Source organism: Ochotona princeps, chromosome 13, assembly GCF_030435755.1.
Source record: "Ochotona princeps isolate mOchPri1 chromosome 13, mOchPri1.hap1, whole genome shotgun sequence".
In the NCBI taxonomy this organism is placed as follows: domain Eukaryota; kingdom Metazoa; phylum Chordata; class Mammalia; order Lagomorpha; family Ochotonidae; genus Ochotona; species Ochotona princeps.
Window position 1 is genome coordinate 45,854,110 of NC_080844.1, and position 21,919 is coordinate 45,876,028.

General features: G+C 46.4%; 1 protein-coding gene across 1 annotated transcript in view; it reads left to right on the top strand.

Annotated features, from left to right (window-relative positions):
• Positions 1–21,919, top strand: part of WNT8B (Wnt family member 8B) — a 59,577-nt gene extending 37,658 nt beyond the window's left edge. Inside the window, exons 4-8 of the mRNA XM_058671091.1 lie at positions 17,661–17,694; positions 18,488–18,626; positions 19,348–19,473; positions 20,886–21,028; positions 21,224–21,919. Coding sequence (XP_058527074.1) covers positions 17,661–17,694; positions 18,488–18,626; positions 19,348–19,473; positions 20,886–21,028; positions 21,224–21,769 — 988 coding nt within the window. The 3' untranslated portion in view covers positions 21,770–21,919. The remainder of the gene's footprint in view (positions 1–17,660; positions 17,695–18,487; positions 18,627–19,347; positions 19,474–20,885; positions 21,029–21,223) is intronic.

Genomic DNA, 21,919 nt, shown 5'->3' on the forward strand with positions numbered 1-21,919 from the left:
ATTCTGAAGAGTGATGCCTCAAGGAATTCATTTTGAACTAGTACCCTACTTTCTCGCAAAAATCACTCAGATCTGCTTACTTTCAAGTTTTTCCATCTCCTGGAAATGCCCTTGGTAAGAAAATGCTAAGTATCTTCGCCCCAATGGTCATCAGGGGAGAAGTTAAAACTGCAGGCAGGAGTCCCTGTTCCTGGTATGACCCTGCATCTGAAATCCATTCAGCTGCTGCCTTCCTGAGTTAAAAGAGATGGGACCTGAAGTTTTTGTGGGGGTAGGAACTGCTAACTTCTTCCACTCTAGGATTTCAAGTGAACAACAAAGCTATCCAATCCCAGTGTTGGAGTCAAGACCTCTTATGTCAACAGGGTTACATTGACAGAAGTAATGAGTGAGTTTGATAGTCTGTATTTTGCAATTCGGTTTTCCAGGGCAGATCTGGTCACGCAGGGCCCTAACACCAGAGGAACAAGGATGGAGGAAGGGAATGAACACAGCTGAGTGTCTCTGAGGAGCCCTTGAGAAAGGCCGTGCTGAGGCTCCGAAGATGTGGCCAGATGGAAGGGAACTGAGAGCCCTCTAAGGGATATGTTCCTTGCAACGGAGGTAATCCTTTTCCCTCAGGGAGCAGGAAGGACAGAAGTCAGAAAAGTGAGGGTGTGGGCTTGGGGGAGGCTCTGGTGCAGCCCTCTGAGTTCAAGAGGATAAGGATTTTGAAGTCACATGGGTCTGTTGAAATTTCTCTCATCCCTTCTTTGGAACGCAAATTCTATTTTCTTCAGCAATCCTCGAAAGAAGACTGTATGATTTGTAGTCAGTTTGTAGTGAGATGATGCTGTATTCTATTACATTTTTGCATCATCAGCTTATATTCCTTGGTTGGAAATGTTGTCAGGGTAGAAATCCCGTTTCGGCTTTTGGGAATGCCCACAATGCCTGGTGTGTAGGCTGTTTGTGATGGGTATTTGATAAGTCATTGTCGGATGGAGAAGTTGCAAGGAAGAACCCATCAGGCTTCCTAACGCTCCCAGTGTTGCTTCTCATTCAGAGGATGGAGATGGCCTGTGTTGAACCCCCACACTTTGACCTCAGGGGGCCTGAGGTTCACCCACGCAGGGTCTATTTAGCTTCCCTCCTCCCGCTGTCCGGGAGAGCGATCCTGAAAGCAAATGTGGGCTCAAAGTGCTACAAAGGACGAGGGTCCCTCTGGGGACCAGGCTGTGTCTGTGTGGACGTGTGCGTGGGTGGGGGTGGCTGTGGCGTGGTAGGCGGGGACAGGCAGAGACTCAACGCAGTGAGTTTGTGGAGGGGATTTGTCGTGTCCCCCTGCCCCTGCTTTGTCCTCTTTCTCCTCGTCCCCTTCTTCTGCATTTGTCTGGGAGGATCCTGGAGTGTTCTTTTGATCAACTCAATCTTTCCCTGGCACTTGAGTTCTGATTGGCTGAAAGACTTAGAGGGGGGAAAAAAACTTTAATTAAGTAGATAATCTCTTCTTTGGGCGTTTGGCAGCTCCATTTCACCTCCCCTTAACTCTGTTTGGGATCGCTTACACACCAACGAAGTGGGGCTTGCAGAATTCCATCCCGCTACCATTGAGGACAACACTCCCCACCTTGCCTCCCTGTCTCCCAGTGTTGGAGAGTTTTCTCTCCCTTCTGCTCCCGGGGCTATGTTTCCTAAGAAGCCTCTGGTGTGCATCTTTCTTTTCACCTGTGTCATCCAACTTGGCCACACCTGGTAAGTAACCTGGGACAAGGATTCGGTAAGTGTATGGAATAAATTGGAGAAGGCTCGCTTTCATTTCCAGAATTCTGAGAATCTTTGAGAACTTTCCCAAGAGGAAAAAGAAATTTTCTCTAGAGCAGGGCTTATGACTCACTGACTTATGACTGGTTTTAATACATCTTTAGGACTTCTACCAATAAAGGAGCAGTTTGAAAGATGGTGGCTTGGGGGTAATGGACAGGAGCCCTATTCTTTCAGACCCTGGTATGAGCACTGTGGAGAAGAGGAAGTGGTTCAAAACAACTTCTACTGTGTTTTGAATCTTATCTTGGGATGGAAGCTGGAGACAAAATTCAGCAGGATCTTATTTTATACTTTCTCACTTTAATTTCCTTGGACTGTTTGAGGTAACGGCTCATATGGTCGTTTCCTGGACATTTACAATTTATCTGGCCATTAAAGCTATACTGGGTTAGCAAACATGGTTGAAAGCAGATATTTTAGAAATCTAAACTTCTCAGCAAAATTGATTTTTTTGGCTTACAAACATTTCTAAATTGTTCAGACAGCACAATAATGTGTGTGAACGTGCTTGGTAAACTATGAACCACTGTAAATACTATTACCATGCTTCTTGCTTAGTTCTTAGAAACTACATAAAGTGTCTGTACATGCCACTGTTAATCAGCAAGGGCACAATAACATCCAGAATTAGAACTGGGAAAGCAGGTGGCCAGGGCATGCAGAATTTCTCCCCAATTCAGACACAACCTCAGTCTCAGTTCATCAGACCTCATTCTGACCCATCTATTTACCCAAAATGCGAACCCAACTGCCACATAAACTGTGGAGGGAGGAAGAACAGGAATTTCTTCGCTGAAATAAGCTTCTTGTGCTAATTGAGAGTGTATTCTTATCACAAATGAGCCTAGCCATCTTTATTGGAGTGTTAATAGGAAGTATACCAACTTCATACAATCATTTGCAAATTAATGCAATCATTTGCAGCATTTCTGATCACAAATGGAACCACCAAAGAATTGGTTGTTTTTTAATTGGCACTTTAATTAAAAATTTCAGCATGCAAAAAAAAAAAAAAAAAAAACCTCTCTTCTCTCCCTGTCATGAGAACAAAAAGACAAAAGGGCGAGAAGACTATTGCTGGGCGTTTCTACTGATGCTCATGGTACTCTTCAGCTGATTCAGTATCAGCAAAAGAGAAACACGAGATTCCTCTCCCCAGTCACCAGGGCAGTGCGAAGAATTGTTCTGTAAAAAATACCTTAACTGTGTGTTCCCTTCCCTGCTGGAGCGGGTCATGTTCATTTCATTCTGATACTGACACAGCCACACTGAAAGGTGCCTGGGTTGCTTGTCTGTCCAAATTCAAGTGTCTGGATTCAAAAAGAGAAAAGAGAAAAGAGACGTGAAAGAAAGTTCTAATTTAAAAACAGGGTTGGAGAATCTTCTCAAGCCTTGCCTGACTTTAAGGAGAAAATGATGTACAATTCTTCCTGTATTGTGCAAGCCAATTTTAGTTGCTTTTTTTCCAATAAGCCCCAATTGGAATGAATCATTTATACTTTGCCAAACATCTGCTGTTGGTAGCACTTGAAAAGTGAATTTTAGATTGAACATCTCTGATGATTGCAAGCAGGAAACCATTGGGGTTTTGCATAAGGTCATCAGCCCCTTTGTGCAGTGGCAGAGAAATTTGACCAATCACAGTCTTTGAGGTGTTTCTCTTAATACTTTATTATCAATCTTTTATGTAAGAGCCTCAAAAGCATTTAACAAACAGGGAGCCACAATTTCTGCCTGGCTGTTCAATTGTAGGACTGCTTGAAATTACTGTCTAAAAAGAATCCATCCACAGAAGTCCAGGGATTAAAAAGAAAAATAATCATAATAGTCACCCGCCATGTGGCGTATTAGTAGGTAAACTAGTAAAACATATATATTTTTAAAAAAAATGCTTGCCATAGTTTCTTATATGGGGATATTTCTGAAGATAATTTTTTATGTAGTGACTGGTGAAAAAAATCTTTGTTTGACTTTGTTTTTTCTTAATCCTGTGGATCTCAGCATGGTAGTATGTGAGGCAACCAAGCAGATAGTGATGGTTATAACCAGGGCAGGAGATGAACCAATGGGACTTTTCCATTTTCTGGACCTTTACTTAGCTGGAATGAATAGGCCTAGAAAATCTTTTTCTCTTAATTGTTGATTTCATGTGATTCCAAATGATGTTCTTAATGACACTAAGTCTTACCCAGTTCTCTCTCTGGCTTGCTCTCTCTCTTTCTCCCACTCTCCCTCCTAAATCAGTCACCGTATCAGAGAGGCGTGCTGGGATTGAGGGGAGCCAGGGCGCAGTGACTTCTTGAAGACCCACAGTGGGGATTTAGTCCAGCTCTGCAGTAGGGGAGTGTTTACGGAACACCTGATGGTGCTGAGGCATCTTTTGCTTCCCCACACTGAGGTCTGTAGGGTAATCCTGGATCCATAGCTTTTATCTAAGAGTCACGTAGGGTAAGAGACTTCAGTTAAGCCGAAGGGTCTTTGAATCATATTCTCACCAGGCATTGCACATAGCTCCAAGTATTGTTCCCGATGTTTTTGCTACCTATGCTATTCTTTTCTCTCTCTCTCTCTGTGCACTTTTATTTTGGGGAGGGGGAATATTTTTTTCTTTATTTTCTTGTGCTACTCTTTTATTTATTTATTTATTTATTTCATTGCATTATGTGTTACATTTTTTTTTATGCCCTGGAATTCCAGTGCTACTCTTTTTAAATGCCCACCATGAGCAATAAAAATACCAACTCCTACAAGACTGATGAAATTCATGGTTGCTCTTGGTTGCACTTAGTTTTTCTCATATTGAATTTTTTCTACCCACAATTGGCAAAAATCAAGATGATTAAGCTCAGTGGCCACTGAAGTTAGTGGCATTAGAAAGGAATTCTCCTCCTAGAAGAGAGGGGAAATCACTGATGTAAAAAGGCAGGCGTGAGGAGCTGCTTTGGAATCTGGAAAGTAGGAGGCTAATGTAAGGCTCACGCGCCTAACACCTTGCTGTCCCTGAAAGAGCAGCTGAGGGCTTGGATTCGCAGCTGCCCCCTGGGGAGGCCAGAGGACTGAGAGCAGAGTTCCATTCTCACTGTTACTGTGGGTTTCCTCCCAGACGTGAGCCCTGTGTTTTCATTCTGGAGTCTCTCTCCCATTGTGAACAACAGCCACGACTGTTATGACTACTGCCGTTCCTCTTTTTAACAGCAAAGACTGTGAGGGCCGGGAAGGAGCTGCTGCGTATAGAAGCTAACTTTGTTGTGTGAGTAACGCTGGAGGTGCTGGGATGAGGGGAGGGTGTATTTTCATTCTCTTAGTTTTTTTTCCCCCTCTGGAGGATAAAAATCTCAAAGAAAGATTTCATTGTGCCATTACATGAAGACAAACAGGATGTTTCAAAAAAGGACGAGAAGAGTTTTAACTCCAATCTTCTCTCTCTTCATGGGAAGAGATCATTAACAAACTTTTTTATTCTTTTTTGTCCCAGCTGCAACTATGGGTTTCATGCTGCTAATCCTTCTGGGGAAGACTAGGAAAATCCTTCCCCCTCCCCTGGGCTCCAAGAACACTTTTCTATTTTCCTCAGAAAGCCAGGGAAGAATTCATAAGCTTAGAAAATGAGGTCCATGCAAGTTTTTATTAGAACAGATCTTTGTTTTTCAGAAAGCAGATTGCTCTTACCAGGTAAAGGATCCATCAAGGTTAACAACGGGGGCCGCTCAGAGCTGGCTTCACATAAATAGCATTCCCCATCGACTCCCACCTGAAACAGACCAATGCTCCAAGGGCCTCTGGCAAGAAACTGCCATCTGCCTTGGACAGACCCTCCAGGCTCATTACAGACCAAACTTTTATGGGTTGTTTTCCTCCCTCTTTATGGTAAGCCCCTGTTATTGATCATATCATTTCTCTGCATGCATCCTAGGTTAGCTTTTTCTCCCACCCAAGAGAAATTCAGACCATAGGGGACCATTTGAATCACCGTTATCCGGCCAATCCAATTCATTTATTTTAATAGGTTGTTTTTCAACTTTAGCACCTTGTGGTACAATGCAGATTGAGGTTGTGTGCCAGTCGTCCTAATAAGACCCTGGCAGAGGCCCACAGTTCATTCTTTCTATGTAACTCCATATATGGAATTTTTAAAGGTGTCAGGCCAAACCTAAACATTCTGTGTATAGGGGAATCGCTCCTTTATCCAAAACTGTAATCACCTTTGCTGCTATTGGTCTTTGCCACTTTTCTGTACTCAGGTTTTTTGGGTTTACAAATTAGACTTGGCAATTTCATTTCAGGCTAGAATCCAGGATAATAATTAATAAACCAATACGTGATCCCTGGGGTCCTAATTGGCATTCCTCCAGGAGCCTGGAGGAATCTCTGATTCTACAGATTACCACTTCAGAAGAATTCTGTTTCTTTTGAAAGTTTGATGCATTGAAAACTTTCATTTTTTAGTAGCTCTAGAATGATCGGACACATAATGATAAATGGTAGATAAACTCTAACTCCACTTCAACCATTATGAGTACCTGGTCATTCATTCATCTATACTTTCCATAGTATTTCCAACTGCATATATTTCTGTTAGTTTTAAATCTTCCAAAGACTAACGTGTTTCAACACAAGAAGAAAGATAGGGAAAGGAATCTTCATACTGTATCTGATAATACTATAGACTGTTACAGGCAGAAAGCAAATTAAAAATCTTCCCGTGTGTAGTGACTGGGAAGGAGCTCCTGTGGTCCCAGGCTTTCTGGGAACAGTGCCTGAACAGTGTTTAGCAGTTTTTCACTTAGAGACCCAGGAAAGTGGACTGAGCCCAGCCTAGTCCCCACTTAGGATCCTCAGTTAAATGCTACGCACTAAAGTGCTTCTTAGGTAGTTCATTGCCTCTCAGCAGAGCTTGCTGCAACGTGTGAAGAAGGGAGACGAGTACAAGCAAAGCCAGCCCGTCACTCCAAAGAATATTGTGAGATACACATGACACTCGTCTGGGGGTGGGGGAACTCTTCCTTGGAAGGCTGTGAAAGGCTGAGAAGGAAATCTACCTGAGATTGCTGCTGGAGATCCGTGGTCCACAGTTGTTCCCTGGGCCTCTTCTGGCCATCATTTGGCAAAGGCTGAGTTTGGGATAATGTGGGATCTGCAAGTAAGGATGCCTGCTCACGTGGGCATGTCTGTTTAATTTTTTTTCCTTGTCAATTATAGTTGACTTAGTAATCAAGGTTTTCAACACTTTTTGTTTTAGGGCACTGAATTATTACACAGAAATTTCACAAATACCAAAAAAAAATGTGTTTAGAATTCTTTACAGAGCTAAAGTCCTTATGAAGAAAGAGGTGATGTTAGAATTAGTGCAGTAGACATGGGACGTGACAGTAGGTTACTTATCCCTGGAGTTTTTCCTTTGAGATTCATTTATAAAACTCTTCCCTGGGCTCTGGTCTCCACTGCAAACACCTCTCCCTTGTTCTTTCCTTTCAATGTCACACTCGTCTGAGTCCACCGTCCGCTATGTCAGCCTGCATGTCATAATTCCCGTTCTCTGGAATCTGCCAGCTGCTTCGCTGCCCTCCTGAAGGTGAACTCTCAACTGATGCCAGCTTTCATCCCTCTCCATGCGTTTGGAAGTGGGAGGAAACTTGGCTTTGTCTGTTTTGTTTATTTATTCATTTTAAAGATAATTGTTTTTATTTTTGATGATTTTTACATAGCTGATTAGGGTGCAAAGGGCCAAGTGCTACAGGAAGGTGGCTGAGACCATTATTTTTTTCTAAAGATTTATTTATTTTTATTGCAAAATCAAATATGCAGAGAGGGGGAGAGACAAAGAGGAAGATCTTCCATTCGATGGTTCACTCCCCAAGCGGCCACAACGGCTGGAGCTGAGCCAGTCCAAAGCCAGGAGCCAGGAGCTTCTTCTGGGTCTCCCACACAGGTGCAGGGTCCCAAAGCTTTGGGCCATCCTCAACTGCTTTTCCAGCCCACAGGCAGGGAGCTGGATGGGAAGCGGAGCTGCTGGGATTAGAACCGACGTCCATATGGGATCCTTGTGCGTTCAAGGCGAGGACTTTAACTGTTACACTATTGCGCTGGGCACAGAGACCATTATTTTCACAATCTCTTTTTTTCCTTCCTGTATCTGTGGGGAAGCCACATCCAGCCTCACAATCACCTCTGTACCCTGCAATGGAGAACAGTCAGTCACTGAACGCCATTTCAAGGTCCCCGCTGTGGAGTATGCCCTGCGTGCCCTGCTCAAGAAGTTTTGATAGTTCAAAACTTTTGAATTATTGCCAATTTCGCCACTCCAAGCATGATAAGAAATCTCTCCAGAATCCACTGGTTGACAAAGTCCACCTTAGAGTCTCCATTTGCCCAGATATTCACTGCAAAGACTTGGTTAGGGTAGGGAAACTTGACTTTGAACCTTTCACTATGTCTCTTTCCTGCAAGACTTTCAGTATCTGTGCCCTCTGCCTTTAGTGTCTTTCCCTCACTGAGAGGATACAGCCCGATGCCAATGATGGATACCTTAGAATGGATAAGAATTAGCTGTGCCATTTGTCCTGGAAAACATTTTTGCCTTTTGAGCTGAGCCCTTAATTATGCAATGACATGTGCCTGGTTTCAATACTCTTTTGTGTTGTCAGAGAAGGACATTACTGCCTTCTCTGTCATTTTGTGTGTGTGTGTGTGTGTGTGTGTGTGTGTGTGTGTGTGTTCATACATAGATGTTCTGTCACATGTTGTGAAGTATAGAGGAAGGCACAAGGAAACACACTCAGAAGGGGCTGTGTCTGCACTCTTTTTGGGTCTAATATCTGGAGAGTTCTATGGAAGGAAAAGCGCCACTGGAGCACCTCCCAGCTAGCACTCTGGCAGCTTCCCCACACTGGACCCTCTCCCTTGCCCTGCCTACCCCTCCCCTCTACACTCCCTCTGAGCCGAATCTGCAGGTGAATCTGCAGTCATATTCACTCCCTTGCACCCTCTTCTCCCCAGTGACAGCAAATGGATAGACTCTCCACCCCCATCTCCCCTGATGTAGGCTGGCTATGGCCTCAGGCCAGAGAGTTCACATGGATGTTGGGAGATGGTGTTCAAATTTAGGCAGAAGCCAGAAATGTCACACAAGCATGTGGGGGTGAGTGGAGAAAGGCAGCACAAAAGAAAGGATCAGAGGGCATGAAGACAAATATTGTGGGTGTAGAGGGCCAAATATCTGATTATTGAGGGATGCGGCTTTGGCATGGTGGTTAAGGCACCACTTGGGACACCCACACACCACACTTGAGTGCCAGTGTTTGAGTCTCAGCTCCAGTTCTGATTCCAACTTCTTGCTAATGAGCACAGTGAATGGCAACAGATGGTAACTCAAGGACTTGAGTCCCTCCCACCCAAAATGGGCAACCTGGGTTGAATTCTGGGCCCCAGGCTTTGGCCTGCTCCAGCCCTGACTAAGCAATGGCGGACACATCAAGAAATTGGGTCCCTGCCATCCATGTGGGAGATCCCAAATTGAATTCCCAGCTCCTTGCTCTCATATGGCTCAAACATTTGGGGAATAAACCAGAAGATGCAAGTTCTCTGTCTCTCTGTGTCTCTTTCTCACCTCTGTCAACCTCTCTCTCTCTCTCTCTTTCTTTCTCTCTCTTTCTCTCTGTCTCTCTCTGTCTTTCAAATAAATTTTTTAAAAGAAGAAGGAAAGCATCTCATTTTGGAGCATGCCCAGAAAATTTGCTGTAAAATAACACATGTAAGGCAGAGAAAAGTCCAAGGAGAGTGAGTCAGTAATGGCAGGGTGCCAAGGCCCTGATGGCCGAGCCCAGCAAGAGCCGCACCAGGACCCCGGGCTCCTGGGAAAGGAAACAAGAACTGTGTTACTAAATTCTATAGGGCGCTTGACCCAAAATGACAGTTTTAACACCCAAGTAGAAGAGGATACCTCTAAACATGGTTAACAGATACTTTTGAAATTCAACATATTTTGTTTTAAAGATTTATTTATTTATTTGAAAGAGTTATAGAGAAAGAAGGACAGAAAGAGAGACAGAGGGAGATTTTCCAGCTGCTGCTTCACTTCCCAGATGGCAACAATGGCCAGGACTGGGCCGAGCCGAAGCAAGGTCAGGAGCTTCTTCCAGGCCTGCCACGTGAATGCAGTGACCCATAAATTTGGGCCATTCTTGCTGCTGTTTCAAGGCACATTAGCAGGGAGCTGGATTGTAGAGGGAGGAGCTGGGACACAAACGAGAGCCCATATAGGATACTGACACTGCAGGCAATGGCTTTAACTTCTACAACACAACAGTGACCCAATGAGATTTTATTTTTTAAGAGTGTTTTTAGAGTTACAGAAAAAAATCAAGCAGAACATACAGAGAGTTCCCATATAGCCCCTTCTTGGATGCTACAGTTTCTCCCAGTATTTGTTTGTGTCAATGTTTTTGTATGTGGAACTCAGTGTAGGCAACAACAGTCTCCAGGAAACATGCCCAGGAATGTAAGCTCTCAGATATCAGGCTGATGTGTCTATATGGTAGACATGGAAGTGGAAGAGAGGGTGGAAGCAACAAAAGACTGGAAATACCAGAGGAGCAGGTGTTTAGCCCAGCAGTTAGGATGCCCAAGTCCCTCATCAGAGTGCCTGGATTCCAGTCCTGGCTGTGACTTTTCAGCTTGCTGCTAATGCAGGCCCTGAGAGGTAGCGAGTGATATAGCTCAAGGGATTCGGTCCCTGCCACCCACATGACAGAGCAGGACTGAGTGCCAAGCTTTTGCCTTGGGCCCTGGCCTAACCGTGGCTGGTGTGGGCATTTTGGGGAGTACTTTCTCTCTCTGTCTCTCTCTCTCTCTGTTTCTCAAATAAGTAAATAATTTTTAAAATGCAGAGATCATATGTTAGTAATGGGGCTTATTTGTATGGGTATGCAAGCCAAAAAAAAAAAAAAAAAAAAAAAAAAAAACCACCCAGGATTTTGCATGAGTCCAGAGTGCTGGATTGGCAAGAGGCTGCAGGAGCAAGTGAAGCAGGGGTGCAGGAAGCACAGGTATGCAGTGCTGCAGGCTCTGGACTCAGCCTTCCTGGGCTCCCTCCTGCCCGTGCCGCTCAGCCCGCATGTGGTGCTGGCTAACTATGCTGTGTGCCAGTTGCTGCACCCACAAGAGGGAAGGTAGACAGTTCCCACCCATGCCACCACAGAGACTTCCACACACTGAAATCGTGTAAAACAGAGTATTGTAGTGCAAAGAATGTATAAATTAGATAAAGTATGGCATTGCCGTGGAAATTGAAAAATACAAATAACGCACTTAGAAGAATTCCTGACATACTTGAAAACTGCTGGCTATTCTTGTGCTTTGTGAGTTAAAATGTGTTTGACAACAGTACACATAAATACATATATATACACCTATATATAAACAAATATAGGATAACAGTAGGACAAGACACTAACAGTTTTACTGGTAAGTGTAAAAGCAAAATAGAGTTGTATATATAAATTGCTTACCACTTTGCTTGATCACTGTGAAGCACAATTCCAATTCCATGTAGCATTATGTGGGTCACATTGACTTTGGTGGAGCTGGGATTCGAGCACTGCCCTCTGTGTGCATATACACAGTATTCTTATCTGTGGTCTTGCAATATGTCCAACTGCTGACAGAGCACAGTCATTGTCTCCCTGCATTGAAAAGGTAGTGAGAGGACAGCCTTCTCACACACTTCCTACATCGCCTCCAGAATCTTCCTCATCAAATTCTCCAGTCTGGGCCCAGAGTAGTAGCTAAAGTCCTCTCCTTGAACATGCCTTGATCCCATATGGGCACCGGTTCTAATCCCTGCATGTGGCCCTGCTTCCCATCCAGCTCCCTGCATGTGACCTGGGAAAGCAGTCAAGGACTGCCAAAGTCTTGGGACCCTGCACCCACGTGAGAGACCTGGAAGAGGCTCTGGGCTCCTGGCTTTGGATTGGCTCAGCTCCGGCTGTTGCAGCCGCTTGGGGAGTGAGTCATTGGACAGAAGATCTTGCTCTCTGTCTCTCCTCCTCTCTGTATATCTTACTTTCCAATAAAAATAAAATAAAATAAAATAAATCTTAAAAAATTTTCTCTAATCCATCTGATAATATTCCCATCTACCATTCCAAAATTCTTTCAATTCCTTTAAAAAAAAAAAAAAAGAGGTTTTTTTTGTTTTTACTAGAAAGGCAGATTTATGGGAATAGGAAAGACAGAGAAAAAGATATTCTAACTGCTGGTTCACTCCACAAATGATCACAATGGTCAAAGCTGAGTTGATCCAAAACCAGAAGCCAAGAGCTTCTCCCATGCCTCCCACGTGGGTACAGAATCCCAAGGACTTGGACTATCGTCTAGAGCTCTCCCAGGCCTTAAACAGGGAGCTGCATGGGAAGTGGAACAGCCGGGACATGAACTGGCACCCGTATGGGATGTTGACACTTGGAGGATTAGCTTATTGAGCTGTTGTGCCGACCCCTTGTTCAATCCCCTTTTTAAAAAGACTTACTTGTTTATGTTGAAAGAGTTGCAGAGAGTGGGAGAGACAAAGATCTTCCATCAGTTGGTTCACTCCCCAGATGACCACACAGTCAGTGCTGGGACAGGCTGAAGCCAGGAGCTTCTTCCAGCTCTCTGACATGGGAGATAAGAGCCCATGCACTGGGCCATCCTCCACTGCTTTCCCAAGCACATTAACAGGAAGCTGGAGCAGAAATGGAGCAACCAAGACATAAACTGATATGGGTACCAGCATTGCAGGCAGCAACTTAACCTGCCGCCACAAGGTGCTGGTCCTGATTGAGTCCCCTTTTGTGGAGGACTTCCTGTATCCTAGAGGCTAAGGAGTATACAAAGCTAGTAACAGCAGCCTATGCTTGTAGTCAAATATGCAGAAGAGAACGACTTCTTTAAAATGAGGCAGGAAGAACTTGCCCTACTTAATGAAAAACGTAGAGTCGTGTACACAGGCCCTGATGTAAAACAAGCTTAAGGCAGCACATTTGGTGCTGCCGCACAACGACAACTAACTGGACAACAGCCTCAAACAAATGAAGACAGCAAATAATTTTGGTGAATGGAGCCAATGGACATTGGGAGGGTGACATCATCCTCAGATTGGTGAAATCAGCATTTCAGAGCTATCCAAACCGCTTGGACAGAACCCTCAGAATCTGTACACATTGAAACTCTGGTTGGTATGAGGTGGCAGTTCACCATCCCTGAGTACTGGGATGTGTGGAAAGTCATGAGTGGTCTTCCCCTTTGTTTCTCCCCTTCCTGGATGGAAGTGGAGCTGCTGCGATTCAAACCGGTGCCCATATGTGATGCATCTCTGTATCCTTTGCCCATTTTTAAGTGGGTTATTGAGTTGTTGTTGAGTTTTAGGCATTTTCTCTGTATTCTGGATACATCCTTCCATATTCCTTGGGTGGAAGAAGCCCCTAAAAGTGGGCTCCTTCATTCTTTTACTCAATAAATATTATTCAATATTTGTTATTTCTAGGCACTGGTAATACTTGGTGAGCAAAACACATCTCCCCAAGGTCTGCTTTATTGGAGCTGACAACATAGTGGGAAGAAGCTAAAAATAAGCATAAATGCGTAAAACATACAGAGTCAGGTACTAACATGTGCCAGAGAAAAGTCAGAGCAGAGAAAGCTGTGAGCAGAGGAAATTACGAATTTAAACATAATAACAAAGAAAAGTCTCAAGGAGAATGACACATTTGACTGACAAGACTGATGGATATGACAAAGCAAGCTATATGGACATTCACATAGGGAGAAGTCTAGGAACTAAAGCAGCGAGGGCAAAGACCCGGAGACTACGGAGCCTGTGCATGGGAGAAACCATGAAGCGTTCGGTATTGCCAAAGCAGGATGCCAAGAGGCAAGCACCTGGAGCAAGGCTTTACAAACCATGATTAGCTTTTGACTTCTATGCTACACAACGTAAGAACCTATTAGAGAGTTTGAAGCAAGCAGTGGTATGATTTTATTTCTCTCTTGAAGCTAATCTTTAAAGAAACCAGTCATTTCAAGAGTAGCATGTGGAAGAAGGGGGAAAGCAAGGAGATGTTGCAGAGGCTTTTAAAATAATCCAGACAAAAGACTGTGACAGCTCAAAGCAGGGACTAACAGTGAGACACTGAGAGCAAGTTAGATTCTGGATGCACTGTGAGGATGAAGCTAGTAAGACTTGAGGACATGTGGAATACAGGATGAAAGAGAAAGAAAGGGGCCCAGCACTGTAGCCTAGTGGCTAAATCCTCACCTTGCAACCTCTAGAATCCTATATGGGCACCAGTTCTTGTCTTGGTTGCTCCACTTCCCATGCAGCTCCCTGTTTGCAGCCTGGGAAAGCAGTAGAGGGTGGCCCAAGGCCTTGGGACCCTGTACCCATGTGGGTTACCTAGAGGAAGCTCGTGGTTCCTGGCTTTGGATCAGCTTGGCTGTTACAGCCATTTGGTGAGTGAACCAGCAAACAGAAGATCTCTCTCTCTGTATCTCCTTCTCTCATTGTCTCCTTCTCTCTGTAATATCTGCCTTTCCAATAAAAATAAATAAATATTAGAAAGAGAGAAACAAAGGAATCAATGACTTTACAAGATTTGTACCTGAACAGAGGAGGAGCTGAAGAAGGAACAGGTTAGCATGGTGACAGCCAAGAGCTGAATTTTCCGTTCAGAGCTGAGTCTGAGATGCTTGTTCAAGGACAGGTGCTGGGAATATAGCTGGGGAGTTGGGGCAGGCATTTGGGGCAATGGTCTGGCTGTTGGAATGGGATACCTGTATTTCATATTAGAGTGTTTGGGTTCTTCTGGCTCCACTTTCAATTCCAACTAATACGGACATTTGGGAGGAAACAGGTTAATAGCTTACACAATTGGGCCCTTGCCACCTGTGTGGGAGATCTGGGTTCTCTCTGACTCCTCTCTTCAGCCTAGCCCAGCCCTGGCCGTTGCAGGCATTGGGGGAGTGAATCAGCAGATGGGAAATCTGTTTCTCTCTATGCCTGTTTGCCTCTCTTTGTGTATCTCTGTCCTTCAAATAATTACAATAAATTTTAAAGGAATATAGCTGAATACAGAAATCTGGAGTTCAGGAAAAGATCTGGGCGTCACTGGGAGGGTTCAGCAAGGTGTACCAAGTCCATTGACCGGCAGCTGCTCTGGGTAACATCCTCAGCACATCCTTCTGGAGCATGGGAGGCTGTGTCCCCAGAGAACACACCAGCTGTGCTGTGTCCTGTCTGGAGAGAGTCTCCAATTGTCCCACGGAGCTTCCACCTGCCATGTTTGTTACTACAGTGCTTCCAAGTGTAGGGCTATCCCTAGGTACACCCATGCAAATGTGCAATTCCTCGCTACATCTTTCACAGCACACATTAACCGTGTTGTGGGTGATTGATATGTTGCCTCCCACCTCAAATGACATCCCACCATTGTCCCATTAATCAAGAACAAGGGCCCCTCATTTGGTGCTCGTCACAGGACCATGGTCTTGTCTTGATATTGGAGATTCTGAATGCGACTCAGAATGTCTGTGGGTAACTCAAGGGTTCACAGCACAGCTCGCTTCATGAGAACATTGTCCAAAAGAAGCTTACAGTCTGTCCCTCCACAGGTGCTTAATTATGCAGCATTCACCAATCAACCGGGGAGGGTCCCCATAGCATATAAACCTTTCAATATTAGAGCCTTTTCTAGAAATAAAGAATCCTCTAGACTCTCTGCCTTTTACTCCCCAAAGCTCCCATCTAGAACCTTATAGAAAGAATCTTCACCTGGGTTTATGGCAGTTTTCTCCTTTGTCACTCATTGTGATTTCACTTCCCTTCTGGATAATGTTTGTCTGAGGCAATGGGAGTCAGCTTCTCTGGCCTGGTAATGTCCCAACTCTCTGAATCTCATTCCTCATCTCAAGTCTGCCCTGCTGAGTCAGCGTAAGCTCAGGCTTCTTTCCCCAAGGCAAGGGGCCTGGCCAAGTCCCCAGACACCAACTTCTGGGGATTAGAAAGTGACCTTCAAACTCGGGGTGGGTTTGGCCATTGTCAACTCACTTCAATGATACTGCTATCCCCAACACAGCAGTGTTGCTTTCCAGCTGGCTTAACATTGCCTACCTGATTTGAAGAAGCAGATTAGTTTGGCCAGATTTTGTAGTCTTTCATGGCTTTCTAAAATGCAATTATATCCCTTTCAGAATCTTTTTCATCTTCTTATCTGGCAGCCTCCCAGTTTGGTAATAACTTTAATCTGAGATTCAAAATGTCCCAAATCCAAAATATTTTGAGGGTCAGGCCTTGTGGCAGAGTGAGTTAAACCTCTGCAGAGACACCTACACCCATGATGGCATCCCGTTCAGTTTCCCATCAACGCACATGGGAACGCAGCCAAGGATGGCCCGAGTACCTGAGTCCCTGCCACTGCCACCCACATGGGAGACCATGGCCCAGCCCTGCCTATTGTGGACTCTCTCTCTCTGTCTTCCAATTTTTTTTTTTAATTTTGAGCACCTGCATGATTTCCCCAAGTGGAAAATTCCACACCCTGTGTGACCAGCCATACTCATCCAGTCATAGTCAAAAGGCAGACACACTAAAAATAATGTATGAAATCACTCTTGAGTTATGCGTATAAAGTCTATATGAAACATAAATGAATTTCATGTTTAGACCTGGGTCCAATTCTAAAGGTATCTCATTATGCAAATGCAAATACTCCCCAAAATCTGAAATCCAGTCTGTTTCTGGATCCAAAGGATAAGGAGTACATAGCCTGCATTTATTTTTTAAAAATCTACCCACAGGGCCCAGCCCGATAGCCTAGTGGCTACAGTCCTCGCCTCACATGTACTGGGATCACATATGGCTGTTAGTCCTAATCCCGGCTGACCCATTTCCCATCCAGCTCCCTGCTTGTGGCCTGGGAAAGCAGTCAAGGACGGCCCAAAGCCTTGGGAGCCTGCACCCACATGGGAGACCCGGAAGAGGCTCCAGGCTCCTGGCTTTGGATTGGCTCAGCTCTAGCCATTGCGGTCACTTGGGAACCAGCAAACGGAGACTCTTCCTCTCTGACTCTCTGTATATCTGACTTTCCAATAAAAAAAAATATTTAAAAAAAAATACTACGCACATAGGAATAAGCATTGTGGCACAGCACATTGAGCCACCCCTTGGGCCACCTGCGTCCCATGTCAGAGTGCCAGTTCAAGTCCTGACTGTTCTGCTTCCAATACTGATTCCTGCTAATGCATTCTAAGGGCAGCATGTGACAGCTCAAGTGCTTGGACCCCTGCCACCCATGAGGGAAAGCCAGATGGAGTCCAGGGTTCCTAGTTTTGCCCTTCCCTAGCCATGCCTGTTGGGGACATTTGGGGACAGAACCAAAGGATGGAATCTGTGTGATGTGTGGATACATGTGCCCAAACACCTGTGTTTCTCTGCCTTTCAAACAGGTGGGGGAAAACCATTAACTACATTTTCAGTGTGTTTTATATGAAGAGAGTCCAGCAAATCCTTTGGCCTCTAAGTGGAGACTGAACTTTTCTTGGTCTAGTTGCTTTCCAAGATCCTTTCTAGTGGTAGTTTCTGATTTTATAATTCTGGAAATTGCAGTTGACTATAAAATCCAATGCGATTATATGATTTTTATTTATTTTCCTTTGCCTAGATGAGTTATCTTTACTGTGTTCTCTATGCATACTGTTTCCTTGGCAAAGGTCGTTTCCCTTTCTTCCTGCTGCTTATATTTGCTGAAGTCATGCTTAAAACACGTGGAGGCAGAAACTGGTCGATGTCTCCCACTATCCTCTGATGCTTGCCCTTTTCCTAGGTCTGTGAACAATTTCCTGATGACTGGCCCAAAGGTAAGACAACGTTCCTTTAATTGGCGTGGATTTCACAAACATTAGCTTGTTGACTAAAGACTGAAAGGGCTTGTATAAGTTTGTAGAACATGGATACTACACAAAAGCATTATCCATGGACTTTCAATGGTTTTTGCATTAGACTTGTCATTGCATCTTCCATGAGTTTTGAAGGACCCACATTCATATCCACTTTCTTTCCATTAGAGCCACAGCTTTATCTTGTAATGTGTGTCACAGAGAGGGTTAGGGACAACTCCAGGTCCACACTGCACACTAATGTCAGAGCTGAGAACTCAGAAATTCTGATTTGGAGTTCAAGGCTAGGACTCCCAGAATATTAAGAGTCTCTTGCAGCTGCAAAGTTACACACCCTTCCCAGGGCAAGGGGTGGGAAGCAGTTTCCCATCTTCAAATTCTGAAATTATACTACCTGAGAGCCTCGTGGAAAGGCAGAAACAGTGCATAAATGTTCTTTTTGGGTGTAATTGACCAAAAACAGCTACATTCATGACTTGTGTGATTTGGGCTCATTCTGGAGCAGTGGTGTATGCCATGAATAAAGGTTAGTGGAGACATGAGTATGATAAAATGGCATTTCATCCCTAGACCTGCCATCGCCCCACTCTGGGATATGAATACAGGATGTCACCCACTCAGCCACGGATTCCTTGTTTATAACAAGGTTGTGATGCTAACTAAGATAGCACAATTAAAACATTTAGGAGGGGTGAGTGAGTGGGCAAGAGACAGCATCTATATCTGGCCTGAATGTTGGCTCATGTGCTCGCAGGCTTACCTGATCTACTCCAGCAGTGTGGCTGCTGGGGCCCAGAGCGGCATTGAAGAATGCAAGTACCAGTTTGCCTGGGACCGCTGGAACTGCCCGGAGCGTGCCCTCCAGCTGTCCAGCCATGGTGGGCTCCGCAGTGGTAAGGAGAGCCCCTGCCACAGCTCCTGGGAGCCCCTGGTCCCAGCCTCCGCCTCCACCATGCCTCTCCCTCTCCGAGCTCTCTTTTTCCCAGTGCTTTTTCTGACCTAGACAATTTTCTCCCTTTCCCAATAATCTCACTGTGCAACAGGCATACCTTGCCTCACTCCTAGTTCTGTGCCATTCTGGCCCTCAAACTGGCTACAAGGCATTCTCAGGATATAAGTAATGTCAATAGGTAGGTAGGAACTGAACTTCCTTCAGCCAGATTAGCAGAGAGGTACTAGGCCAGTGGCAGTTGGCCTGGAGGCCAGATTCCCACAGACATGATAAAAGCACTTGTACTGGTCACTGCCCAGCCATGGCTCTTCTCCAGACCAGCCAAACAGGCCTTGGTGGTTACAGTGTCCTCGCAGGAACAGTGGGGATGGTCCTTTACAACCTGCCCTTCAGATTCTTCTAATTCCCACTGCTTCCAGGGGCACCATTCCCACCCAAGTCCTTTACAATCACTTCTGTCACCAATGACTACCAATAGCTACACGATAACTGACTTGAAAAGACAGGAAGGGACGGGACAGCCCCGAGAAGAGGATGGATACCTTGAAAAGAAGGGGAGATAGCGCAGGGTGGGGAGGGCAGTGGGAGGATGGTGTTCAAGGCGGGCAGCGGGGCTGGTGTGTCTGGGTGCCCCTCTAACTCTGGACTTCGGTTCCTGCCAGCGAACCGTGAGACGGCGTTCGTGCATGCCATCAGCTCTGCCGGAGTTATGTACACACTGACCAGGAACTGCAGCCTGGGTGATTTTGACAACTGTGGCTGTGACGACTCCCGAAATGGGCAGCTGGGTAAGGAATGCCATGGGGGTGGGTGGCCAGGGCCGGTGAGGATCACTGAAAGGCAAAAGAGATGGGTGGGGTGGACAAGAGGTGTGTGCTTGTGTGAATACAAGGAAAAGCAGGGTGAAGCTGGGTGAAGAGTTCAAGCCCAAGCCTCTGGTTCCAAACCAAACCATGCAAAATGTAACTGGGGCCTTCTCCTTCACTGAACTACACACATTGCAACAACGTAATGGGGCACCACTCCCTGTAGATTCAAGCCTCCAGACCCAGATAGAAGCCTAACTTCCTCCTGACATCCCTCCTCACCTACATCCACTTTTTTTTTAAGACTTTTTTATTTTACTGCAAAGTCATATACAGAGAGGAAGATCTTCCATCCATTGATTCGCTCCCCAAGTGACGACAAGGGCCAGAGCTGAGCCGATCCAAAGCTAGGAGCCGGAGTCTCTTCCAGGTCTCCCATGCGGGTGCAGGGTGGCTTTTGGCTGTCCTTGACAGGCCACATGCAGGGAGCTGGATGGGAAGTGGGTCAGCCAGGATTAGAACCAGTCCCGATATGGGATCCCAGCACGTGTAAGGTGAGGACTTTAGCCACTAGGCCACTGGGCTGGGCCCACCTACATCTACTCCTTACTTCTGGTGCCATGACTAAGCCTCTGTGTCCTCCTCTCAATCCCACCTTTGCTGTTCCATATTTTTTCTTTAGCTTTTAAAAAAAATTTACTTGAGAGGCAGAGGAGGGCAGATGCAGAACACTTCCCCAGAAACCCACAACCCCCAGAAGCTCACAACCAAGCTGTGAGTTGGAAACAGACTTCACTCCAGGTCCTACCTGGCAGGATGGCAGGGATCCGAGCCCTTGCAGCCCTCTTGGCTGCCTCCCAGGGTCTACACCAGCAGGAAGGTCTCATCCAGAACAGAGGCAGGATTCAAACTCAGACAGCTAATGTGGGCCGTGCATGTCCTGACGAGTGTCCTAACCAGTGTCTCAACCATTGTGCCAAACACCCTGGCTGATGGTATTTCACGGTATGCCTCTCCCCCTACAGTGCTGGAGTGTTCCTTACCTTTTTTCGTACCGTTTTGTCCCTCCTGGATTTCAACATCAGACGGGCACCGGCACCCTGTGCCCACTGGATTGGCTATATGCAGGGGAAGAAGGCCCCCCAACACTTTACAGAGAATCTACTTAGCAACTATTTACGTCATGGAGCACTGAGCAGGGGATTGGCTGGGGCTGGAAATGGCGCACAAAAGTGGCACAAACACATCTAGGCTGAAACTAATCCGGGCACAGGGCACTCATCCAACATTAATCCTTGCCTAGCTCATCCTTCTCCCCCACCATCCCCAAACCCAGTTCGAAGCAGCAGCCCAGGAGAGTGCTGAACCACCTTTCTCCCTCTGCACTTTTCCAGGGGGCCAAGGCTGGCTATGGGGAGGCTGTAGTGACAACGTGGGCTTTGGAGAGGCCATTTCCAAGCAGTTTGTTGATGCTCTGGAGACAGGACAGGATGCCCGAGCAGCCATGAACTTGCACAACAACGAGGCTGGCCGCAAGGTGAGTCCTGGTCCCTAAGATCCTCCACCTGGGTCGCCCAGCCACACAAGGTGCGGACAACCCTTTCATCACCGCCCAGATCGTACCGAGTGGACTGACCCGGGAGCGCCCTCCGGTGTTTCGCCCCCACTCTGGGCAGAGGAGCTCTAGCCACTGCATTTCTTCCCTGCTCCTCAGTCCTGGCTCTCCCCGCAGGCGGTGAAGGGCACCATGAAACGCACGTGCAAGTGCCACGGCGTGTCCGGCAGCTGCACCACACAGACCTGCTGGCTGCAGCTGCCCGAGTTCCGCGAGGTGGGCGCGCACCTGAAAGAGAAATACCATGCGGCGCTCAAAGTGGACCTACTGCAGGGTGCGGGCAACAGCGCGGCCGGCCGCGGCGCCATCGCCGACACCTTCCGTTCCATTTCTACCCGAGAGCTGGTGCACCTGGAGGACTCCCCGGACTACTGCCTGGAGAACAAAACGCTGGGGCTGCTGGGCACCGAGGGCCGAGAGTGCCTGCGGCGGGGGCGGGCCCTGGGCCGCTGGGAGCGCCGCAGCTGCCGCCGGCTCTGCGGGGACTGTGGGCTGGCGGTGGAGGAGCGCCGCGCCGAGACCGTGTCCAGTTGCAACTGCAAGTTCCACTGGTGCTGCGCCGTCCGCTGCGAGCAATGCCGCCGGCGGGTCACCAAGTACTTCTGTAGCCGCGCGGAGCGGCCGCGGGGGGGCACTGTCCACAAGTCGGGGACAAAACCCTAACGGGCCCCTCTCTTGCCTCTTTTCCCTGATTGTCCCTGGCATCCTTTAGATACCCAGTCATAGAGGAGTCTAGGGGATGGGGCTCCAAAAGGGAGAGACTATCATGTATTTGGAGCTTGCCGGTTGCAGTCAGTTCCCCAGTTCCAGTGG